At 51.8% G+C, this 20,817-nt stretch overlaps 1 protein-coding gene across 1 annotated transcript; it reads right to left on the bottom strand.

Annotated features, from left to right (window-relative positions):
- Window positions 1–1,000: 1,000 nt before the first annotated feature.
- On the bottom strand, window positions 1,001–8,265 carry Sh2d5 (SH2 domain containing 5). The gene is made up of 9 exons (XM_059256215.1): window positions 8,155–8,265; window positions 7,756–7,836; window positions 7,352–7,426; window positions 6,468–6,614; window positions 5,214–5,465; window positions 4,888–5,062; window positions 4,443–4,551; window positions 3,792–3,951; window positions 1,001–2,871 (listed from the first exon to the last, which is right to left on the bottom strand). Exons 1-9 carry the CDS (start codon window positions 8,251–8,253, stop codon window positions 2,668–2,670), a joined length of 1,302 nt encoding a protein of 433 aa, XP_059112198.1. The 5' UTR covers window positions 8,254–8,265; the 3' UTR covers window positions 1,001–2,667.
- Between the last annotated feature and the right edge of the window lie 12,552 nt (window positions 8,266–20,817).

Below are 20,817 nucleotides of genomic sequence, written 5' to 3'. Positions count from 1 at the left end.
AGGTTTCTCTGTGTTGCCGTGGCTGTCCTGGAACTCGCTCTGAAGACCAGGCGGGCCTCAAACATAAATGTATTTTAAAAAAACAATTGAAAAGCCAAAAACTTTAGGAGATAGTCTTTCTGTTGGGAAGAGCACACAGCCTAACCTCCTGGACCAGTCTAAGCCACCAACCACCCAGTTGCAATGCTCCTGTGGGTTCCTCTGCAGAAACACCATGATGTCAGTCATATGACAGGCGCTGGGAAGACAGCCCTCTTGCAAACTAGTAGGGAAAACTAACATTGGAAGGGAACACACACACAGTGACTACAAATGAAGTGGTTCTGTGGATCATCTTTAAAAGGATCCTCTGTCACTTGTAGGGAGTCAGGACAAGTATCTTAGATCTCACTGGAGCTCAGATCAGGTTTAGGCAGGCCTGGGCTGTGTGAAGGCCTGTTATGCTTTGCTGGGGCAGTAAGCAAGCCCAAGATATCAGTAGTCTGAATTTTTTTAAGTGTGTGTGTGTGTCCACACATGGGTGCACTTTGTGTGTTTGTATGTGTGTGTGTGTCCGCACGTGGGTGCACTTTGTGTGTGTGTGTCTGTAAGTGGGTGCACTTTGTGTGTGTGTCTACATGTGGGTGCACTTGCATGAATGCACGGGTGAATACTGAACGTGGAGGCTGGGGGACAACTTGCAGGAAATGGGTCTCTCCTTCCATCACGTGGGTCCAATGGATCACACTCAGGTCAGCAGGTGTGACAGAAAGCACTGAGCCTTCTCACTAGTCCTTAGATCTCTCTCTTAGAAGACCTCTCCACCAAGCCCCACTTCTCAATTCAGTTTTTTCTGGACCTTGGTGGCCAGGACCTCTGTCAGGCTCACCATTCCATACCATCTGTGGTATGTTTGGCAAAAAAACAAAACAAAACAAAACAACAATAACAACAACAACAACAACAAAAAACCCAGGAAAATGTCGATGAAGATCTAGCCACTCAAAGAATTGCAATAAACTGTGAAGAAATGTGTTTTATTTATCTTGAAGTCCACACAGTGGGGCTTGATGGTTTGAACAAAGACAGAACTATGGTCTGTAATTAAGACAGTCTGAACACATGGGCTCCAAACTGTTTGGTTTGGAAGAAATATTAAAGGGTATGTGGAAGGCTGGTCCCTTGGACATGTTGAACATCCCCTGGTATTGTACACATCAGCAATTCACACTATGGACACCCTCCTGGAGGTGAGCCCTGGCCCGAAGTCTGGACCAGTTAGTTGACAGCTTTCCTTAGGTGTAACTTTCTGGGGTTGAAATCCTAGGCACAGGATATGCTAATCCCTCTGTTCCCACTGGGGACCAGGCCCTACTTGGGGAGTGGGGATGCCAGTGGAAACAGCCATGGAAGGAATATCACCCACATTCAGTTTGGGGGGGTGTTATCTCCTGTCCTTTCTCTCCATCCCTCATGAGACATGTCACTTGAAAGAAATGACAATGTCCTTAACTAAGGGCTTATCCTAGTGTGTGGGGCGGGGAGGATGGGGGTGTTGGAAGCCGGAAGCACCAGGCCTGGCCTGCCTCTTCCTCCCACATGCTTTTGTCTTCTCTTTGTTCTATAGAGGCTGCCCACTTCTCTTGGGATCCCAAAGCCCCAAACCTGTGGCTTCCACCAAAGCCTGTGGCCTTCAAGGCACTGAACAGAGACATCCTCTCCACCTGTGCCTACACCTCTGCTTCCAAAAGAAGTCTGTTTTTTTGTTTGTTTGTTTGTTTGTTTGTTTGTTTGAGACAGTTTCTCTGTGTAGCCCTGCCTGTCCTGGAACTCACTCTGTAGACCAGGCTGGCCTCGAACTCAGAGATCCACCTCCCTGGATTAAAGGTGTGCATCACCACCAGCTGATTAAGAAGTCTGATCTTTTGGGTAGATTCATATATTATGCTGAGGTGACTTAAGGGACACTTGGATTTGTCATTGCTGGCTGGGCCACTGCCTTCCTCTAGAATGTGCCCCTGGACCTCCCCCTGATAAAGCCACACCCTCCTCTGTGGGGTTTGGGTTAGTACTAGTTCTCCGTTGTAAGTGGGGCTGCCTTGCTGATGAGCAGACCAGTGCCAGCCATGCCCAGTGGTCGGCACTGTGTTAAAGCCAGCAGGAGGTGGCTTCCCAAAGCAGCTACCAAACGGCAGTTTGCTCACTGCGGGGGCCACTCGGTGGAGTGACACCCAGAAATGAGCTGAGGTGGTAAACCTGCAACTCCCTAAGCATCTGCTTCCCTATGGGAGCTCTCTAGGGTTCCCCTCCAACACAGGCTCAGCCGCCTCCAGCAAAGGCTGTGCCCACATCCACGAACTGCTGCGAAAGCCTCTGCACTAGGAGGACAGTGGGAACCTGGCAATGGGCACCACCCAAAGTCACCTAGAGTTGCCAGACCCTTAGTCTACCTGCTTGCTCATCCTGGTATCTTAGCTGGCCCTAGGTCCTGGGAGAAGCCCTGGGATCTCCATCTCCAACCTCAGAGCTCCCCTCCCATGGGCAGTGAAGTGATGGAAGACTGATCGAGGAGCAGAGTGACCTGTTTGAAGCTGGTGACCAGTGAGTGGGGTGCAAGAAGGGCAGAGTGACTGCCGCAGCCCAGGGCCCAAGGCAAGGCTGGGCACCAGGGGACTGAGGCCTTGCGTCCTAGCCCAGGCCTTGCAGTTCTGCCTCGGACTTGGCATGGCTGAGGGGCCGTAGAGTCCGGGGGAGCCTGCCCTCAGGACCACAATCTTGCTCTTCATAGGTGGGGTTGAGACGGCCCATGCTGAGTGGGCAGAAAAGGCTGCGCTCTATCCCGGCGTGGCTCTCCACCAGGGCCTCCAGGCTGGGGAACTCTGCTGGCAGGTGCTGAGGAGGAAGGGTCGGCAGCTCTGGTCCCCTGCTCCATGGCTCATGCCATGTAGCAGCACCCCACCCCTACCCAGGTCTCCCATCATGTGGAGGGATAAATTCGGAAAGATGGTATGTGCAGTAAGCATGGACCCAGTCACCATTTCCTCACTCTTCCCAGTCTGGGCAGGACTGAGGCAGTTGGCCTGGAAGTACAGAGGTCATGTAAAAGCCTTGCCAGCCCAGTCCTGGAGACAGACCAGGACTCAGAGGCTTGGTGCGTTTAGGTCAGCTCTCCTAGAGGTAACCTCTGAAAGGTTAACCTCCCTCTAGAGGGAGGGCCTCAGTGGGCAGGAACCTCAGTGATTCTCCCTGAACTCTGTGGTCAGCACTCAGCCAGCAAGAACAGAAGTAAGGGCTGGTGTGGATATGGTGAGCTCCAGTCACCTGACACAGTCTTTCAAAAGAAAGATCAAGCGTCTGCAGTGACAGGCCAGTGCGTAAGGAACGAGGTCGGATGACAGAGTGAGAAAATGGAGGAAATGAGAATTGGGGATATTCACTCCAATTTGGATGAGTCCTGCCAACCTACTGTCTCCACATAGCTCCTGTCACCAGCAGAGGCAGGTGGATCTCTGTGAGTTCGAGGCCAGCCTGGTCTACAGACTGAGTTCCAGGACAGCCAGAGTTACACAGAGAAACCCTGTCACAAAACAAAACAAAACAACAACAAAACCCCAAAAGAACCAAAGCAGAGCAAGCAGGGCCAGGAGTGGACTAGGAGGAGGGGTGGGGCCAGGGAGCACCTGGCAGGGGAGCAGGATGAAGTGAGGTGGGCTTAGGAGCCCAGGGACTGGAAAAGGGCAGAGTAAAAATTCAAGAGATGACACCAGCGTCGGGGTGGCGCTGGAAGCCTCTCAGGGCAACCCCAGTCTCACCTCTAGACAGTACCGGCCCAGGTGGTTCCGGAAGACCTGATGAGGCACCACCCCACACTGGGTCCGGACAGACAGGCTCCACTGGTCACCAGTACCTGGCTCTGGCCACAGCAGGAAGGCCCCATGCACATCTCTCCGCAGCAGGGCAAGAGCACAGGACCTAGGGGGAGGAGCCAAGGTTAAGGCCACCAGTCTGACCCCAGACTCCAGACCGTTGTCCTGATCAGGGACATACTAGCCCCAAGAGCTTAATGGTGGTGGCAGAGGACTGCATATGTGCTCTCAGAAGTTCTGAACCAGATCAGCCACTCAGTGAACAGAATTCGAAGGAACTCAAGGCCTTCTGGGGACCCGACTTGCTGATGTCAAGGCCCTGGTCAGGAGAGGTCTGAGAAACCTCAGGAAGGCTGGCAGTGACAGGCTGGACACTGAGGGTTTCACCTGTGTCTTGCTCTTCTCCCTAGCCCCATTTTACATTCTGGAAAACTGCAGTTCAGGCAGAGGAAGTCCCTGGCCTCAGGTCACTAGGCTGGGAGCATCCCACACTCACCAGTTAAAGCCCATACACTCTGTCTATGCACCCTGAGTACACAAGACAAGGGGCCTACCTCAGGTTTTTTATATCTAACCCAAGGGACAGAACTCCCTTACCTGGAGAGGCCAGCAAAGGCCCAGATGTTCTCTGTCAGGCTACCCTCATTCTCCACCAGGCACGAGGGACCACCAGGGCTGCGGGGCCATGCCTCCCATGCAGCTGGAACTATGGAGACCACAAAGGTCAGAAGGAGCACGATGGAACCTCCCAAGGCCAGACCTGTTCCTCTACCACACACCCCCTATCCCATGGTTTGTCTCCCCACCAAACCTTTTCCCCAACTGTCACACATCTGGTCCCCCAACAGAAATTCTGCACTCACCAGTTAAAGTCCATACACCGCTGTTTAGTTGCCCTCCAGCCTGATGCACCCTCACATGCACAGGCAACCATGGGGGGAGGGTGGGTACAAGGGGGCAAGGCCACAGCCTCAAAAAACCATGCATGAACGCCCACCCCCTGCCAAGTCCACTAGCCAGCCAGCCTCCTCCTCCAACTCACAGGCCTCCCGGGCTGATAGCTGCAGCTGCATCTCATAGGTGCAGCCTCGGTAGGCTCCGGAGCGGATCACCTTGCTGCGAATGGCCTTCTTGCGCACCAGTGTGGGAGAGCAGTAGGGGTTCCCCAGGCGGGTGTGACGGGTGCCCCCACGGCCCTCAGGCTCTGGCAGCTCCTTCTAAGGCACCAAGAGGGGCTTATGGGCAGGCAGATTCAGATCCATCTGTTTGAGCCCAGGTGAACCCTGCAAGAAGCCCACCCCTCCAACACAACCAACCCCAAGCCCCTGGTCCTTTCCCCATCCGCTTCCTGACTGGGGTGGTGCATACCCCACTGCTGCCCAGGGGCCCTTCTGCAGGAATTCGCCGGAAGGAAACCAGGGCGTGGACATTCTGTGACAGCTGATCCCGGGTGAAGGGCTCTCGCACTAGGGCAGGGGGTGCCCCAGGGCTGCAGAGTGGCTTCGGGGACACGTCCCCCACAGACCCCAGGCAGGACTCAGGCTGCGCCCTCTCCTCAGGGTGTTGTGAGAGGTAAGCAAGCTGGAAGGAGCGGCAGAGCAGCAGGTACAGGATATGGACCTAGGACAGGAGGGGGGCTCAGCTGCAGCCGCTTCCTGGGAAGCTCCTCAGGCACCAGTCCACTCTTCAGGGCTGCAAATGGCCCGCTGGTTTCTGGTGCCCCTCCCAAAACTTCCTGGGAAGACTCCTACTTAGCCCTCAAAATCTCACCACATGCAGCCTCTGCTACCAGCTTTCTCTTGTCCGTTCACTACCAAGACACTCTGTGCCAGGCATCATGCTGGGAGCAGAGAGCACAAGCCTGGACCCACAGCACTCCTTACCAGACTCACCATCCTCCCAGTGCTCAGGCCCTCAACACCCCCAGGAGGAGTAGCTAAGAGCCCTGGCCCCAGCCCTGTTAATTAGGAGCTGTTGAGTGAGCCAGGGTGGAGCATGGAGGCCATGTGCCTGATTCTTCATCCTCACCTCCCCACAACCCTCTGAGGAGTTAATGAAATGGGGCACTGAAGACATGGAGCCCATCACTCCCTCACATACTCCAGACCCGGGCTGTTGGAACCATTAGCTTCAGCCACCTGCCACCCAGGGTCCGCATCCAGAGGTGGGACCAAATGCCGGAACTCACTAAATGACAGACAGGCTGCCACAGGTCTGTCATTCACAGTGACCACACCAGCCTTGACCTCGAGTATACCTGCCTATGACTACCATGTCTGCTACACAGAGCTACATGGGACCTGTCACCTAGGAACAGCTCAAAACCCGGACCACGCCTCTGCTGTTAAAGGACTCAAGTGTCTGTCGTGTGTCATCAGGGACAGCCCTGTGCTGGAGTGTGGCTCATGTCACCGGTGGGCTGGGCTAAGGGTGGTGGGAATGAGCCAGGACAGCAGAGGCAAGTCCCAGCTAGTGCAGGGGATGTCAAGGGTGCGGACTTACTACACACAGTCCTAGGAGGAAGAGCCGAAGGCCAGTGTGGCGAGGCACGGACTCACCGCCGCCACCCGATGACAGCACTACCCCCTCAGGGCACACTACCCTCCTCCGGGTCTCAGGTACCTCTCCAGGCTGGCTCCCCACAAAGAGGTGGCAGAAACGCTTGCTGGCTGGGCTACGCGGGTTCCGGGCAATGAAAGCAAACTGACAGGCAGCTGGGCACCAGGTGGTGTAGAGGATACGCTTCAGGGCATGGGCCATCAGGAGCACCTGCGAGGGGGCATCGTGGTGACGACAGCAGGCCTCACTCACTCACTCACCTGTGTGGCAGTGGCCTGAGGGCGAAGAGACCCTTCTCCCCCAGAGGCCTGCCAAGCCCCAGCCCTCCGCGCTCATAGCTCTGGGCCTGTCAGACAGGTAGGTCAGGATGGCCACCCCAAGTTACAGAACTGAGGGACAGAACAGTGACCAGTCAGTGATCTCTAGCTGGAACCACACAGGGGCAGTGGCGGCAGGTCCTGGGGTTCTACACTGGTATCTGGGGTAGGACGCTGGGAGTTCAAATCCTGGCTCTGCCACTCACTCTCCACGTCTCTTGGCGTCGTGTCAGACAGTAGCCATGCCTCAGGCAGGTGATGTCGGACCCCAGGGCACCACCACACCCAGCACTGGGCCTTACATAAGAGGCCTGCAGCTGTGGGTTGCAGTCTGGCCTGGCAGTCAGTAGGCAGCCATGCTGTTGTAGAGTGCGTAGCCATGGAGGGACAGACAAGCATGCAAGAGCTCCCTTCCATCTCTAGCCCACGGTGTCCACAGCCACCAGCCAATGCTGGACCAGGCACTTGGAAAGTCTCATAGGGTGTTTGTCCCTGATATTTAGGACAGAAGGTGGCCTCTAGAGAAGATTCTGGAGGGCTAGGCAAGCTTGTGCTAGGGGGGCATGGGGCAAACTGTAAGAAGACCAGACCCCATCTGGTCCTCACTGCCTTGGCTCCTACCCCTCCTACCTCGCCCTCCCCACTGTAGACCTTGAGACCCTGAAGACTGAATTTCAGGATGACAGCGCGGCGTCTGGAACAGTCCTGGGGGGAAGAGAGAGTTGGCAAAGGCAGGTGTCACTTCCTAGTCCCGCCACAGTGGCCCTCATCAAGGCTGCTCAGCCAGTTCTGACACCCCTGCCGGGGACAGAGGCCTGGGTGCAGACACCCAACAGTCCTGCTATGACCTGTGGGGCATGGGTCCCAGGCATCTAGGAAGAGTCCTGAAGCCTGGAACTACCGGTCACCTCTCAGAAGACCTTTGGCCCCACCCTTCCTGGGCTTCCTGTGCCCATCTGAATGACGTGTGTGTTGGGGGGACTGATAGTCACAGTGCCCACAGTGACTTGGGTTGTGCTCCCCAAGTCCCTCACCTGCAGTGCCCAGAGCTGCTGCTGCACAAGGTACACACCCTCCTGTGTGTCCAAGTCATCCACAGGAAAGGATCCCACGTACTGGTGGTGATGGGAAGAAGAAAGACGGGGGAGTAAGGGCCATGACTCCAATGCACAGTGCTCCACCCTGCAGGCAAGCTGTGGGGAGTGACCAAGCACTGTCCTTGAAGGCCAGTGTTCTTTGTTAACGTTCTCAGCAGGTGACCCTGGTCAGGTCACCCGGGCCTCATCTTCTCACCTACACAGACGTTTGTATACACACATCCACTCCAAAAGAGCTGGAGTTAGTCCTTGGGCCCCAGGTCCTCCCCAACCCCAGGGAGTAGCCAGCCACCCCACAACTATCTTCCAGAGCACACAACATGGACGCCCACCCACCTGGGCAAACTTGGCAATGCACCTGGGCCGGTAGGGTGCAGGCCCGCAGTCGGAGGCCCTGCGGGCTCCGGCCCCAGCCCTCTGCATGGTCCCCAGCATGCCCAGCTTCAAGCTCCACGGAGGGAAGGCTACGAAGGGCAGGGGAGAGGTTGGTTTTCAGGCAGGTAGGTTGAAGGCTCCCTGTCAGGGATTGGTGTGTTCATTCATTTGCTGGCTCCAACACTCCTTCATTCATTCAAGCAAACCAACCAATCCTCACTGAGTACCCATCAACATCCTGGGCACAGGCCAGAGACAAAAGACACTCTGCCTGCTTAGAGAACAGCATTCTCGGGGAGCATGATGGGAAACTAAATAATAAGCCTTAAACAGGTGAGATGTGGTAAAACGGAGAAGCGCAATTGCGTGGGGCAGGGGACAGATGGGGGTTCATGACGGCCAACAGCTGCACTGGGAGAGGTCTGGGGAGGGACTGATCTTGAAGTGGGATGGCTCGCGGCATGGGCCACTGAGCTACAGCCGGGGTTGCAGTGCCGCCTGGACCCTCTGTGGTAGAAATTTGGATCCGGCTCTTGTTTAGTGCCAGGGGGAAACTGGTGTCTGCCCGTAGTTCTGCCCTCTCAGGAGGCTGAGGCAGGGGGGCCGGAATCACTTGAAACCAGAACTTCAGGGTCAGTGTGGACAAGACGAGAGAGAGAGAGAGAGAGAGAGAGAGAGAGAGAGAGAGAGAGAGAGAGAGAGAGAGAGAGAGAGAGAGAGAAGGTATCATAGGGAAAACAGAAGAGTCTGGAAGAGGCCACTGAAGAGCAGGGTGACAGCAGTCAGAAAAGGTGTGCTGTGGCCTGAGGTAGACTGCCAAAGCAGCGGGCTGCACCCGACTCAAGATCAGCCTTAAGTCTGAGACTTTATCCTACGGACAATGTGGAGCCCCAGCAGGCCCTGGGCCAGTAACTGCACAGGGCAGTCCAGCTGGACGGCTAGCACTGATGGTATCAGGAACCCGTTTTAAAGGCTGCTGGCTCACCGGTCCAGCCTGACTCCAGTCCCTTTCTGAATCCCAAAGCCCTTTGCAGGTATAAAAAAAACAATCCCCCCAAATGATGCACTGGAACTAAGTGGGGTGCAGAGAAGATGGACAACTACCCAGGGGACTGACAAACAGCACTCCTGCCCTGCCCTATTGTTTTCTGTGGGAACCACGGCCAGATCCACGGGGTCGGGGGTGGGTGGGGGGACAGGGAGGAGCAGACGTCATGTGGAGCAGATACATAAAGGCCTAGCTGATTCAAGGCAGAATGGACGGAAGTTTCGGCTGGGGTCCCCGCAGACTCAGCTCCCCCAGCGGCAAACGTAAGTCACAGCCCCTCTCTCCTGTTCACACCAGTCTTCTTGCAGTTCACACCGACCTGGATCAGAGAGGCCTGGGTACAAGTTCTATGTGGCTTTGGGGCAGCTGCCGTCCCTCTCTGTGCCCACACTTCCTCACTGGCAATCCCTGGGTAATGTGAGGTGCCTGGCACGATGTCTGGCACAGGGGATGAGGCCCCCGAGCCTGCTGGTAGGAAGGGAGCTTGGGAAGACAGCAGAGCCTAGAGCTTTCAAGACTCTCTGTCCAGGCTGGAGCCTCTCACCACCCCCAAGAGTGAGGCTGGGAAGATTGCCCTAGAGGCTTTGACTCCCCCGAGAGACCAGGGGTTAGTAGTGTGGCCTGGGTGTGCCACAGCGTCAGGAGTGCTTGGAAAGGGAGAGACTAGGATGTCTTAAAATTGACCCTCGCCGGGCGGCGGTCAATTTTACCTTTAATCCCAGCAGAGCCAGGCGGATCTCTGTGAGTTCGAGGCCAGCCTGGTCTACAGAGTGAGATCCAGGACAGGCACCAAAACTACACAGAGAAACCCTGTCTCGATAAAACAAAACAAAACAAAATTATAAACTGACCCTCTTAGAACCCAGGAAGGGTCCTCCATCTCTGCCTGCCAGTGACCTTCAAGCCCAAGCTCAAGCCAGGGAGCAGAGGCCAGCAGACATTTACAACTTTCAGCCAGGAAGAGCTGGGAAACAAGGCTGCAGCCTCCCCTCAGAGCCCACCGGACCCTCCGAGAGGCTGCTGCCTACCTGTGTTCTCACCCTCCCGTTCTAATCCTGCTCATTTTTATCACTTGTCTCAATGGCATCTGACGTTTGTGGGAAGCTAAGCACACTCCTGCCACGGGCCGCCCGCCCCTTCCCAGCAGGAGGCCGGGCTCCCAGGGAGGCAATGGAGGCTTCTTCACTCTCTCAGCACCAATAAAGGCAGAGGAGAGCAGGGAGGCCAAGACCACAGGACACACAGCAGGCAATGAGGGGGTTGGGGGAGGGGGAGGAACAGGGTGAGAAGGACAAGCACAAAAGAGATAAAGAGAGCTGACAGGAGCCCTTCACACACTGCCTGGGCCACACAGCCCCGAGAGCACCAGGTAAAGGGGGAAAGAACCAAGGGTCAGTATACCGCATACTCACACACACAGAGACCTGCTTCCTGTGTGTGTGTGTGTGTGTGTGTGTGTGTGTGTGTGTGTGTGTGTGTGTGTTTGACGGGGGGTAGGGGTGAGGGGTGGGGGTTGGCCAGCACCCTCCCAGTACCTGGTCCTTCCCCATCCTCTTTGTATTTAGCCTCACAGAAATAGGAACTTTGTCCCTTCTGCCTCCCTTCCAGTCTGATCCTTAGACCAAGCAGGACGCCAGGGCTCACTGAAACCCTGGTAACAACCGCACACCCAGCTCATCTCTTTGAATCAAATCAAAGTTTTCCACAAGGGTCTTCTGGGCCAGAACCTTCCTTACAAAAAGACACATTTGGGATGGCGCTGGGCTTCTATTTTCCGGATGGTTCTGCTTAACTGGCTAGGTTGACAGGTCCTTCTACACCTCATAGTCGAACTATCCATCCCCTCAGGGTACTGGGAGTCTTTCCTGCCTGCCTGCAGATCCCAGCTACTTGACCAATGACACGCAACACAGGATAGGGAGCTGTCGAACCCTGGACTCTCTGCCTAGAGTCTATGGGTCCCCGAAGCAAGCGTCCATCCTTGGTACACACTGGGTCTGGGTCTGCAGGAATAGGTGCCGCAGGAAAAGCCACTAGCAGCCCCATAGCCTGTAACAACTCAGGTGCTGGGGACCAAACTGTTTAGAAAGGCAGAACTCCCTCTCCCACGCCCAGCACACCCCTGATACCCTCCCCCCCCCCACTCACCCCCACACACAGGTCCTGGACCCGCGCAACCAGGGACAGGAGTGAGATTCAGCAGGGTTGGCTAGTGTGACCTTGGCCTGCCAGCCTCCAGTTCCTCAGCTGTGGAGTGAGGGGACCGCGAAAGGCAGCCAAGTCCTGGAGCTATTCATCAGCTCTGGACGCGCCGAGCACACTGGCTGGATGCGGAAGACACCGACACGATCGCGCGCGCGGAGGTGCGGGGCGCGTGCGAGCGTTGACAGCGACCTCGCAAGCGTCGCCGTCCCCACGTTAGGTTTTCGGGGGGACTCAGGTGCCCCGGCGCCAGGAAGGAAGGGATGGAGACGATGGCTAGGGTGATGGCAACAGTCCGTGGCGGGAGGTGGGGGTGCGGTTCGCTTCTGAGCGACCCTCCCGGCCCCCGGCCCGCGCCCCGCACGCACTCACCGCCGCTGTCGCGCCTCTTGGCAGATCTCACAGCTCGGGTCCCCGCAGCCTGCCTGCCTACCCAGCGCCGCGCCCGCCCTGCCCCCGCGCCGCGCGCCCCCCACGTGGCCCCGGGACCCGACCCTCGACATCACCTGGAGGCAGCGCCGGCCTCACCAGCCAATCGCAGCCAGCGGAGTTGCTCCGCTCGGCAGCGCTGCCCAATCAGAGGCTGCGAAGGTCCCTGGCTCCGCCTACGCCGAGGCCCGGGCTGGCTCCGCCTTGTCGCTCCTCCTCCAAGAAGCCATCCTGACTCGCCGAGCTCAGGGCTTCGCCACTCGCCCCGTGGTACTTGGAGCGCGAAGGTCCCCATCTCCATGCACGACCCAGCTCCGCTCGATTGCTCCTTCACCACGCAGTTCCACACCTTCACACGCAGATGGCAGAGGACTTGGTGGCACGTATTCCCTTCCTGTGGGGGGGATTCACTGGGCTGCTCCTCTGGGGTCTAGCACAGAGCGATGACCCTGTCCTTAGGACCGCACGGAAATCCACTTAGATGGGGAAATGGTGAGTGAATTTAGCCAGCGCCCGCATAGAGGGAGGGCCCTTCTGATCCCATCAGGCAAGGAGCGCTGTAGGTGGCCCAAATAAATCGCAAATCCCAGCCAGGGAAGCACTTGGTGTGTATTAAACCCGAAATCCGCAAAGAGAACGCATCAGAAACTGCCCGTGCCCCACGCCACAGAATTCCAGGACATCGGGGTTCTGGCCCAGGGGGAGTAACTGCTGTCCCCATCTCACGGACATCCGGGCAGATGGCACCGCCAATGAGAAGGTGGACCTGAATCTGCTGCCTCAGAGGAGTTCCCAGGGGCAGGTTGGGGACTGGGCATCACTTGTCTCTGCAGAGCTCCTGGCATCCCAGAGGCAGTAATGAGTGTGATGGTTAGAGGCCCAAATCACAACGGGGGGCTTCCTCGCTCTGCAGTGGGACTTGGGTAAACATTTTAATCGCGTGAATCCTCAGGGCCTCTCCACAAGGTTGTTGCCACCCCTGACTCACAGCCAGGTGAGGATTGCAAGGCACTGACAGCACAAGGCCCGGCCTTGCCTGGTAAGTGAAGGTTCAGTAAATGCAGTGATACTGTAGCCTTGAGTTTCTTTTGTCTGTGTCCTGGTGAGCATTTACCAACTTCCCTGTGCTGAGTGCTAAGGGACCTAGCTGAAAGTCTCCAGGCTAGGACCAAGAAGCAGCAACGTGGCAAACTCAGTTTACCAAACTGGCAACGTAGGATACATAAAAAATGAAAGGGCTAACTCCCAACTCTTAAAAAGAAAATAAGAAATATTTGAAGTACCTTACTTCATTTAAATTTTTTAACTTGGATTTATTTGTAATTGTGAGCTATGGTGGTTCATTCCTTCTTTCATTTTATTTATCAGTATGGGTGTTTTGCCTGCTGGTATGTCTGTGTACCACATACATGCCTGGTACCCTCGCAAGCCAGAAGAGGGAGTCAGATCCTCTAAAACTGGAGTTAAATACAGTTGTGAGCTCACATGTGGGTGCTAGGAATTGAACCCAGGTCCTCTGGAAGAGAAACCACTTAGCCATTTCTCCATCCAGATTTATGAGTATTTGGTCTGCATGCATACCTGGGTCCCTCAGAGAACAGAAGAGGGCCCCACCTCTAGAACTAGAATTACAGATGGTTGTGAGCCACCACGTGGGTGCTAAGAACACAACCCAGGTCCTCTGCATGAGCAGCAAGTGTCCTTAATGGCTGAGCTATCTTTCCAGCCCCCACAATAAATACAACTTTTTTTTTTTTAAGAAAGGAAAAAAATGACTGGAGATATATTTCAGTGGTACAGCATTTCTCAGGCATGCACAAGGCTGAGTTCAGTTCTTAGCACTGACGAAAGAAAACCCAGGCAGGATGGCTCAGTGGGTTAAGGTACCTGCTGCCAAGGCTGATGACCTGAGTCCAATCCTTAGGACCCACGCTGTGGAAGAAGACAACTCCAACAAGTTGTCCTCTGCCTTTCAAATGCCCATAACCTTACATGTGCACACACAAATAATAAACAAAATGTAATTAATAATAATAATGGAAATCCTATAGGCTGGAGAGAGGCTCAGTGGTTAACAGATCCCAGGTTCAATTCCCAGCACCCGCAGGCTGTTTCACAACCACCTGTAATTCCAGTTCCAGGGGACCCAACACTGTTTTCTGGATGCCTTTGGCATCAGGCACACATGTGGTACACAGACACCCACACCCATAGAATTCAAACAAAACCCTACATCAAAGGTGGCAGTCTTTGGAGGTGCCAACCATCTCTGGGCAAGCTGACCTAGTCCCACTGAGAACTGTAGCATGAAGCTAGTCACCACCTCATCTGCCACGTGTCTAATCCTGCATTCCTAACAGCAAGCTCTCTGGAGCTACCAGAAGCAGCATTTCAACTGGATGGGTGACTCACCTGTGCAGGAGCCTGGCGTTACCCATATAGAGCATGGAGAGGGATGTCAAAAAAAGACAGGCCGGGGCGGGAGTCATGATTGCCAAATGCATTAATGCGCACCTTGCAAGTCATGGTTATTTCCTGATGAGTCAGTGACAATCACTAAACCACACAGGTGGGAGCTTGCTATCACAATCTCCCCTTTTATCAAAAATCCCGGAATCTGGCTGTGCGCTTGCCAGCTGACGAATGTGAGTGGGAGTAACTGCACATCAGCGGGAAGCTGCTCTCCAGCTGGCTACAGGGCTGGGAGATGTGTCTCCTTTACCCAAGTACCCAGGAAAGCCAGTGCCCCAGGAGAGATGCCGTGTTTCCAACCAGGTCTTACACTTTCCAGGAAGAGGTCTGAGAAGAGGGGGGCATCTTCCCAGAAACCTAAGAGTTTGTTGCTAAGACAGACTGGGCATCTGAGGAAGACTGTGCAGTACCCAACCCACTCTGTAACACCTACATTGAAAAATGGAAGCCACTAAGATGGGATTTTGTTTTGTAGCTTGCACACCAAACACCTTCAGTTCTGCCCTCAGCCCTGCTGTTGACCCAGGCTGACAAAGATGCCTGCTGATGGCTGCAGAGGCCTTGGAAACTCACATGGAGCTGCCTGGGGTTCTGACCACTGAGCTATCTCTCCAGTTCTTTACCACCATATGTTATCAGCAAGATTGACTTATACAAACAGGCAAATTAAGAGGATTGACAGAAGAATTTCATCAGATCCAAGTTTTCAGAATGGTTAAAGGGAGTGAGGCTGCCACACAACTCCAGATGGAGACGAACAAGGGGAGGATGGCAGGAAATGGGTGATGGGTAGTGGGGGGCTGCTATCCAGCTCATGGCTGTTAAGTGAATATACATCTAGGTTCTGGAACTTCTCTTGGTGGGCATCATGGAAAACTAGCTCATTTTTTTAAACTTATAAAGTGTAAGAAGCTGCCAACCTAACATGGGGTTCTGACTGTTGCCATGGCTCCTGGGAAAGCTCATCCTGTGTACTGGGTGATACTAGTTCTGGAGTAAACTGTGAGAGTACCAAACAAAAAGTATTCCAGGGCTAGCAGCTGAGAGTGGCCGAGTATCTGAACAGAGTCCTATAAAAACCTTAGGGTCACCTACATAGCCTCTGAGGGACTATATGCCCTATCCCCCAATAACCAAAAAAATCTTTTCAAAATCTTCAGGCCACATAGATAGTATTTCCCAGGAAATAAACAGCCTAATGTTTTGGTAGCAGTCAAAAGCTACACTGAAGATGGATATAGAGGTTATTGCCTATAGACCCAGCACTTGGAGACAGAGGCAGGAGAATCACTGCAAGCTCAAAGCCAGTTTGCTTTGTAGGGAGTGCTAGGCCACCCAGGGATACATATCAAGACTCTGTCTCAAAAAACCCAAACAAAACAAAATGCCTGCCAGCCACCCTGACTTATTTGCAAACCTGCCTTCCAATGACTTCATTTCCCAGTGTTCACAAACAGTTCTTTGCTGTGGAATAATCCTTCTGTACACTGTGAATGTGTATTACTCTCATTGGTCAATAAAGAACTAATTGGCCTATACCTGGGCAGGAGAGCCAGACTAGGAGGATGCTGGGAAGGAGGGCAGAGTCTGGACAAGCGAGCAGCAGTAGAAAGAAGCAAGATGGACATGCAGTACTGAGAAAAGTTACCAAGCCACATAGCAAAGCATAGATAAAAATATGGGTTAACTGAAAATGTAAGAGTTAGCTAGTAACAAGCCTGAGCTACTGGCCAATCATTTATAATTAAATTAAACCTCTGTGTGGTTACTTGGGAATGGCTTGTGGAACAGAAACTTCTGCCTACAGTTCTTTCCAAGGGTGGAGATAGAGTCACTGGGCTGAGAGACACTTGGGACAACAATTCAAAAGCAAAAAAAAAAAAAAAAAAGCCTAGGGGGAAGCAATCAAAATGGTTCTGTATTCAAAGTGCACAGGGTTGGGGACAGCAAGACATCTCAGAGGGTAAAGGCACTTGTCACCAAGCCTGATGACTTGAGTTAAATCACTTGGTCTGATATAGTGGAAGGAAAACCAACTCCAAGTTGTTTCCTTATCTCCACATGGGTGCCATAGCACATGAATACACGCTAATTTTTTTTTTAAGTGCACAGGTGCTAACTTCACCTCCTCCCATAAATTGGAGACAATAAACCATGACCACAGAACTGCTAGGCATGTGACAACACAATACAAAGCCTGGCATACAGACATGGCTACTTTTATTATTGAATTTATATTAAGTGGTTTGGGGTACATCCAAAGGTTTGGTCACCAGGTAGTTGGGAGGTGGCAGAACCTTTAATAGGTAGCAGTCCAGTGGGAGAAGTTGTGCCTTGCACGCTGCCTTTTTTTTTTTTTAAAGATTTATTTATTTATTATGTATACAGTGTTCTGTCTGCATGTATGCCTGCAGGCCAGAAGAGGGCACCAGATCTCATTACAGATGGTTGTGAGCCACCATGTGGTTTCTGGGAATTGAACTCAGGACCTCTGGAAGAACAGCCAGTGCTCTTAACCTCTGAGCCATCTCTCCAGCCCGCACCCTGCCTTATTGGAGAGCCAGTGTATGATGATTTGAATGAGAACAGGCGCATAGGTCCATATATTTAAATACTTGGTCCCCAGTCGGTGGAACTGTTTGGGAAGGATAAGGAGGTGTGTCACTGTAAGTGGCTTTGAGGTTTCAAAAGCCCATGCTACACCCGGTTAGCTCTCTGCTTTGTGCTAGTGGATTAAGAGTGAGCTCTCAGCTATGCTCCAGCACCATGTCTGCTGCTATGCTCTCTGCCATTCGTGGTCATGGACTCTAACCCTCTGAAACCATGGGCCTCGAATTAAACACTTTCTTTTATAGGTTGCCTTGGTCATGGCGTTTTTGTGACAGCAATTGAAAAGTAACTAACACAAAGTAAAGGCTTTCTTCCTTATCAATTATTACGTAGCAAACCAAGTTTATATCCAAGCCAAGTGTTACATTTGTTTAGATCTTGTTTTCACATAAATTTCTCACAAACTATTTCCAACAGACATGACTGAAACCACTCCCATTGCTGTGATGACAGGCCTGGACCACCACGCCTGTCTATTCTGAAATGTACACAGGATTAGATCTCCTGTAATTATGGCTCATGTGGACCAGGTCTAACCCATGCTAAATGCCTTGTCACATTACTATGGAAAGGTATCTGAGAATGTAGCTTAAGCCAACCATCTTGCTTCCAAGCACCTTCAGAGACTCATTTACCAAAGAATTTGTAGTAGGTGGCTTCAGAGTCAGCTCACTAGGCCAGAGACCTGCCTCTTGCATTTGCTCTTCCCATTTAACACAGAAGGGAAAGTTATAAATGTGTTCTGCTGAGTGTACAGATTTAAAAATCAAGACGGTTTCTCCAATGTCAGTGTAAAGAAACTGTGTTTGACAGTTGGGGCTTTCCAACCGAATAATCCAGTTTTCCCTTCCTAGGATGTTAAAGCAGACTGTCCTAACCTGAATTTCTGTGCCTAGAATTCAGAGATAAAGGAGACCTTAAATGACCTAAACTTCTCAAACTACACGTTAAGTGCCTGATGTACATACAGATTCCAGCTGATCACTCAGCAAACCTTTTCAGAAGCAATATCATAAAACAGATAAACCAAACCTCCAACTTTTGACTCCAAAACAGCAGAAAATTGTTGACACGGGCAGCTAACAACACACTATGAGTAACCATTACCTGGTAAACAGCACAGGAGAAATTCAAATGCTTTTTAGAATGAGGTCTCTAGTGAAGGCTACTGTCTTTGGCTGTGCTGTAATTTTTTTCTAGTCTAAGGATTTCCCTGAATACTGAATATTAATTAAACACAACAGAATGTTAATTAAACTCATGATATCAAGAAAAGTCTTTCATATAAGATGATTCTTTAAGAAACCTTTCATTTGACCCAGGCATGGTGGCAAACACCTTTAATCCTAGCACTTGTGTGGCAGAGGCAGGTGGATCTCTGCGTTTGAGGCCAGCCTGGTCTATAAAGTGAGTTCCAGGACAGCCAGGGCTATACAGAGAAATTCTGTCTCAAAAAACAAAACAAAACAAAAGAAAGAAACCTTTGATTCATTAAATAACCAGCATTCAAAATATCTAGAAAGGAAACATCACTGACCATCAAAATAGGCTGGAGATTGTCTTTAAAAAGGAAGCAAGAGGATCTGGAGAGATCAGCGGTTAAGAGTACTGACTACTCTTCCAGAGGACCCAGGTTCAATTCTCAGCACCCACATGGCAGTTCACAATTGTCTGTAACTACAGTTCCAGGGAACCCAACAACCTTACATAAGCAAAACAATAATGCACAATAAATTTATTAATTTAAAAAAAAAAGGAAGCAAACAATGGTATGCTGTGGGATGTTCTGTATGGCAAATGTGTTGCTGATTAGTCAATAAATAAAACACTGATTGGCCATTGGCTAGGCAGGAAGTATAGGTGGGACAAGGAGGAGAATAAAGCTGGGAAGTGGAAGGCTGAGTCAGAGAGACACTGCCAGCCGCCATGATGACAAACAGCATGTGAAGATACCGGTCAGCCACAAGCCACGTGGCAAGGTACAGACTTATAGAAATGGATTAATTTAAGCTGTAAGAACAGTTAGCAAGAAGTCTGCCACAACCACACAGTTTGTAAGCAATATGTCTCTGTGTTTACTTGGTTGGGTCTGAGTGGCTGTGGGGCTGGCAGGTGAGAAAGATTTGCCCTGACTGTGGGCCAGGCAGGAAAACTTTAGCTACAAATGGCGTCCAATGTGGTGGCAAGAGTTTCCACCTAAAAACTGAGAAAAAAGATTCTAAAACGGAGCTAAAAACAGCTTCCTAATTGTCTCTCTCAAATGAGCGGCAGCTGCCGGTTTGAGCTACTTGTGGGTTCCTGGCGTGCGTGCTCGACCTGCAGTAGGGCTGGAATGAGGCCTCTGCAAGTGACACATTAAGCTGCATGGTGGATTTAGCCTTTGCTAATACAAAACAAAAAAAGAGGTTTCTGGACTACACGCTGCTTGGATAAAAGCATAGAGACCCATGATAGCTCCCAGAGCTGGCGGTGAACTACCACCGCCGCCATGTTGGGAAGCTGAGGTGGGCGGAGCCAGCAGCCACAGCTGCTGCAGTTTAAAGCAATAGATTCACAATAAGAGATTCAGATGTAATAGTTTACAATGTGTGTAAAATATACGTAGGCTTGAAAGAGACAAAAAAGGTGATAGATACAGTTATAGAAACAAATACATAGTTTAAAAAATAAAAGTCTTTAAAGAGACAGTAAAATTAATATATAAAATAAGCCACGTAAAGATGAATATTACACAGAGAATCTGGATTGTTGTCTTTGGGATTCTTCTTCTTTTTTTTTGTTTTTCGAGACAGGGTTTCTCTGTGTAGCTTTGCGCCTTTTCCTGGAACTCACTTGGTAGCCCAGGCTGGCCTCGAACTCACAGAGATCCGCCTGCCTCTGCCTCCCGAGTGCTGGGATTAAAGGCGTGCGCCACCACCGCCCGGCTGTCTTTGGGATTCTTAACTGCAGAGAGATATTTGATTGTAAAGGAAGCTGAGTTAAACCAATATGCATATTTTAAAGATATCTTGACTTCAAAATTTGGATGTAAGGATATTTTACTTTGGAAAGGAGACTCTGCTTTTGTTCCCACAGAAAGTCAAAGGCTATGGATATGTTCCAGATTAAGATACATCAGGTTTGACCAGCCAAGACTCCCTGAAAGGTCTCTGATGACACCATGGCCCAGATGATTCAACATCCAGAATGGTTTCAAGGCAACTGGCTCAGACGATACAGCCTCACGGACTACTCCATGATCCTAAAATTTTCTTTGTGTCCCCATAAGACACAGTGCCCCCCTCCAGCAGGAAGTAGTAAGAGAAGCTACGCCCAAATTCCCAAATTATATGTAATTTTACTTTGTTAAGGTTAAAACCTTCCTTTTTGGAAAAAAAAAAAGGGGGAAGTGCTGTGGGATGTTCTGTATGGCAAATGTGTTGCTGATTAGTCAATAAATAAAATACTGATTGGCCATTGGCTAGGCAGGAAGTATAGGCGGGACAAGGAGGAGAATAAAGCTGGGAAGTGAAGGCTGAGTCAGAGAGACACTGCCAGCCGCCATGATGACAAACAGCATGTGAAGATACCGGTCAGCCACAAGCCACATGGCAAGGTACAGACTTATAGAAATGGATTAATTTAAGCTGTAAGAACAGTTAGCAAGAAGTCTGCCACGGCCATACAGTTTGTAAGCAATATAAGTCTCTGTGTTTACTTGGTTGGGTCTGAGTGGCTGTGGGACTGGCAGGTGAGAGATTTGTCCTGACTGTGGGCCAGGCAGGAAAACTTTAGCTACAATGGTATCCCTTACAGGAGTAGAGATTACAGGGCAGGCAATGTAAGCTACTCTTGAGAGTACACTGAACACTTTCCAACGTAAG

This window comes from Peromyscus eremicus, chromosome 2 (genome assembly GCF_949786415.1).
Source record: "Peromyscus eremicus chromosome 2, PerEre_H2_v1, whole genome shotgun sequence".
In the NCBI taxonomy this organism is placed as follows: Eukaryota; Metazoa; Chordata; class Mammalia; order Rodentia; family Cricetidae; genus Peromyscus; species Peromyscus eremicus.
Note: the sequence above shows the minus strand (reverse complement) of the source record. Positions and strands in the feature narration are given on the sequence as shown.

What these genes read in the sequence shown, in the direction of transcription:
- Sh2d5 (XM_059256215.1), bottom strand. Translation starts at nt 8,253, where the DNA reads ATGCTGGGGACCATGCAGAGGGCTGGGGCCGGAGCCCGCAGGGCCTCC. An exon ending in GCATTGCCAAGTTTGCCCAG is followed by an intron (nt 7,837 to 8,154) that starts GTGGGTGGGCGT and finishes CATCACCACCAG; the next exon opens with TACGTGGGATCCTTTCCTGT. An exon ending in GCTATCAGCCCGGGAGGCCT is followed by an intron (nt 4,552 to 4,887) that starts GTGAGTTGGAGG and finishes TGGTCTCCATAG; the next exon opens with TTCCAGCTGCATGGGAGGCA.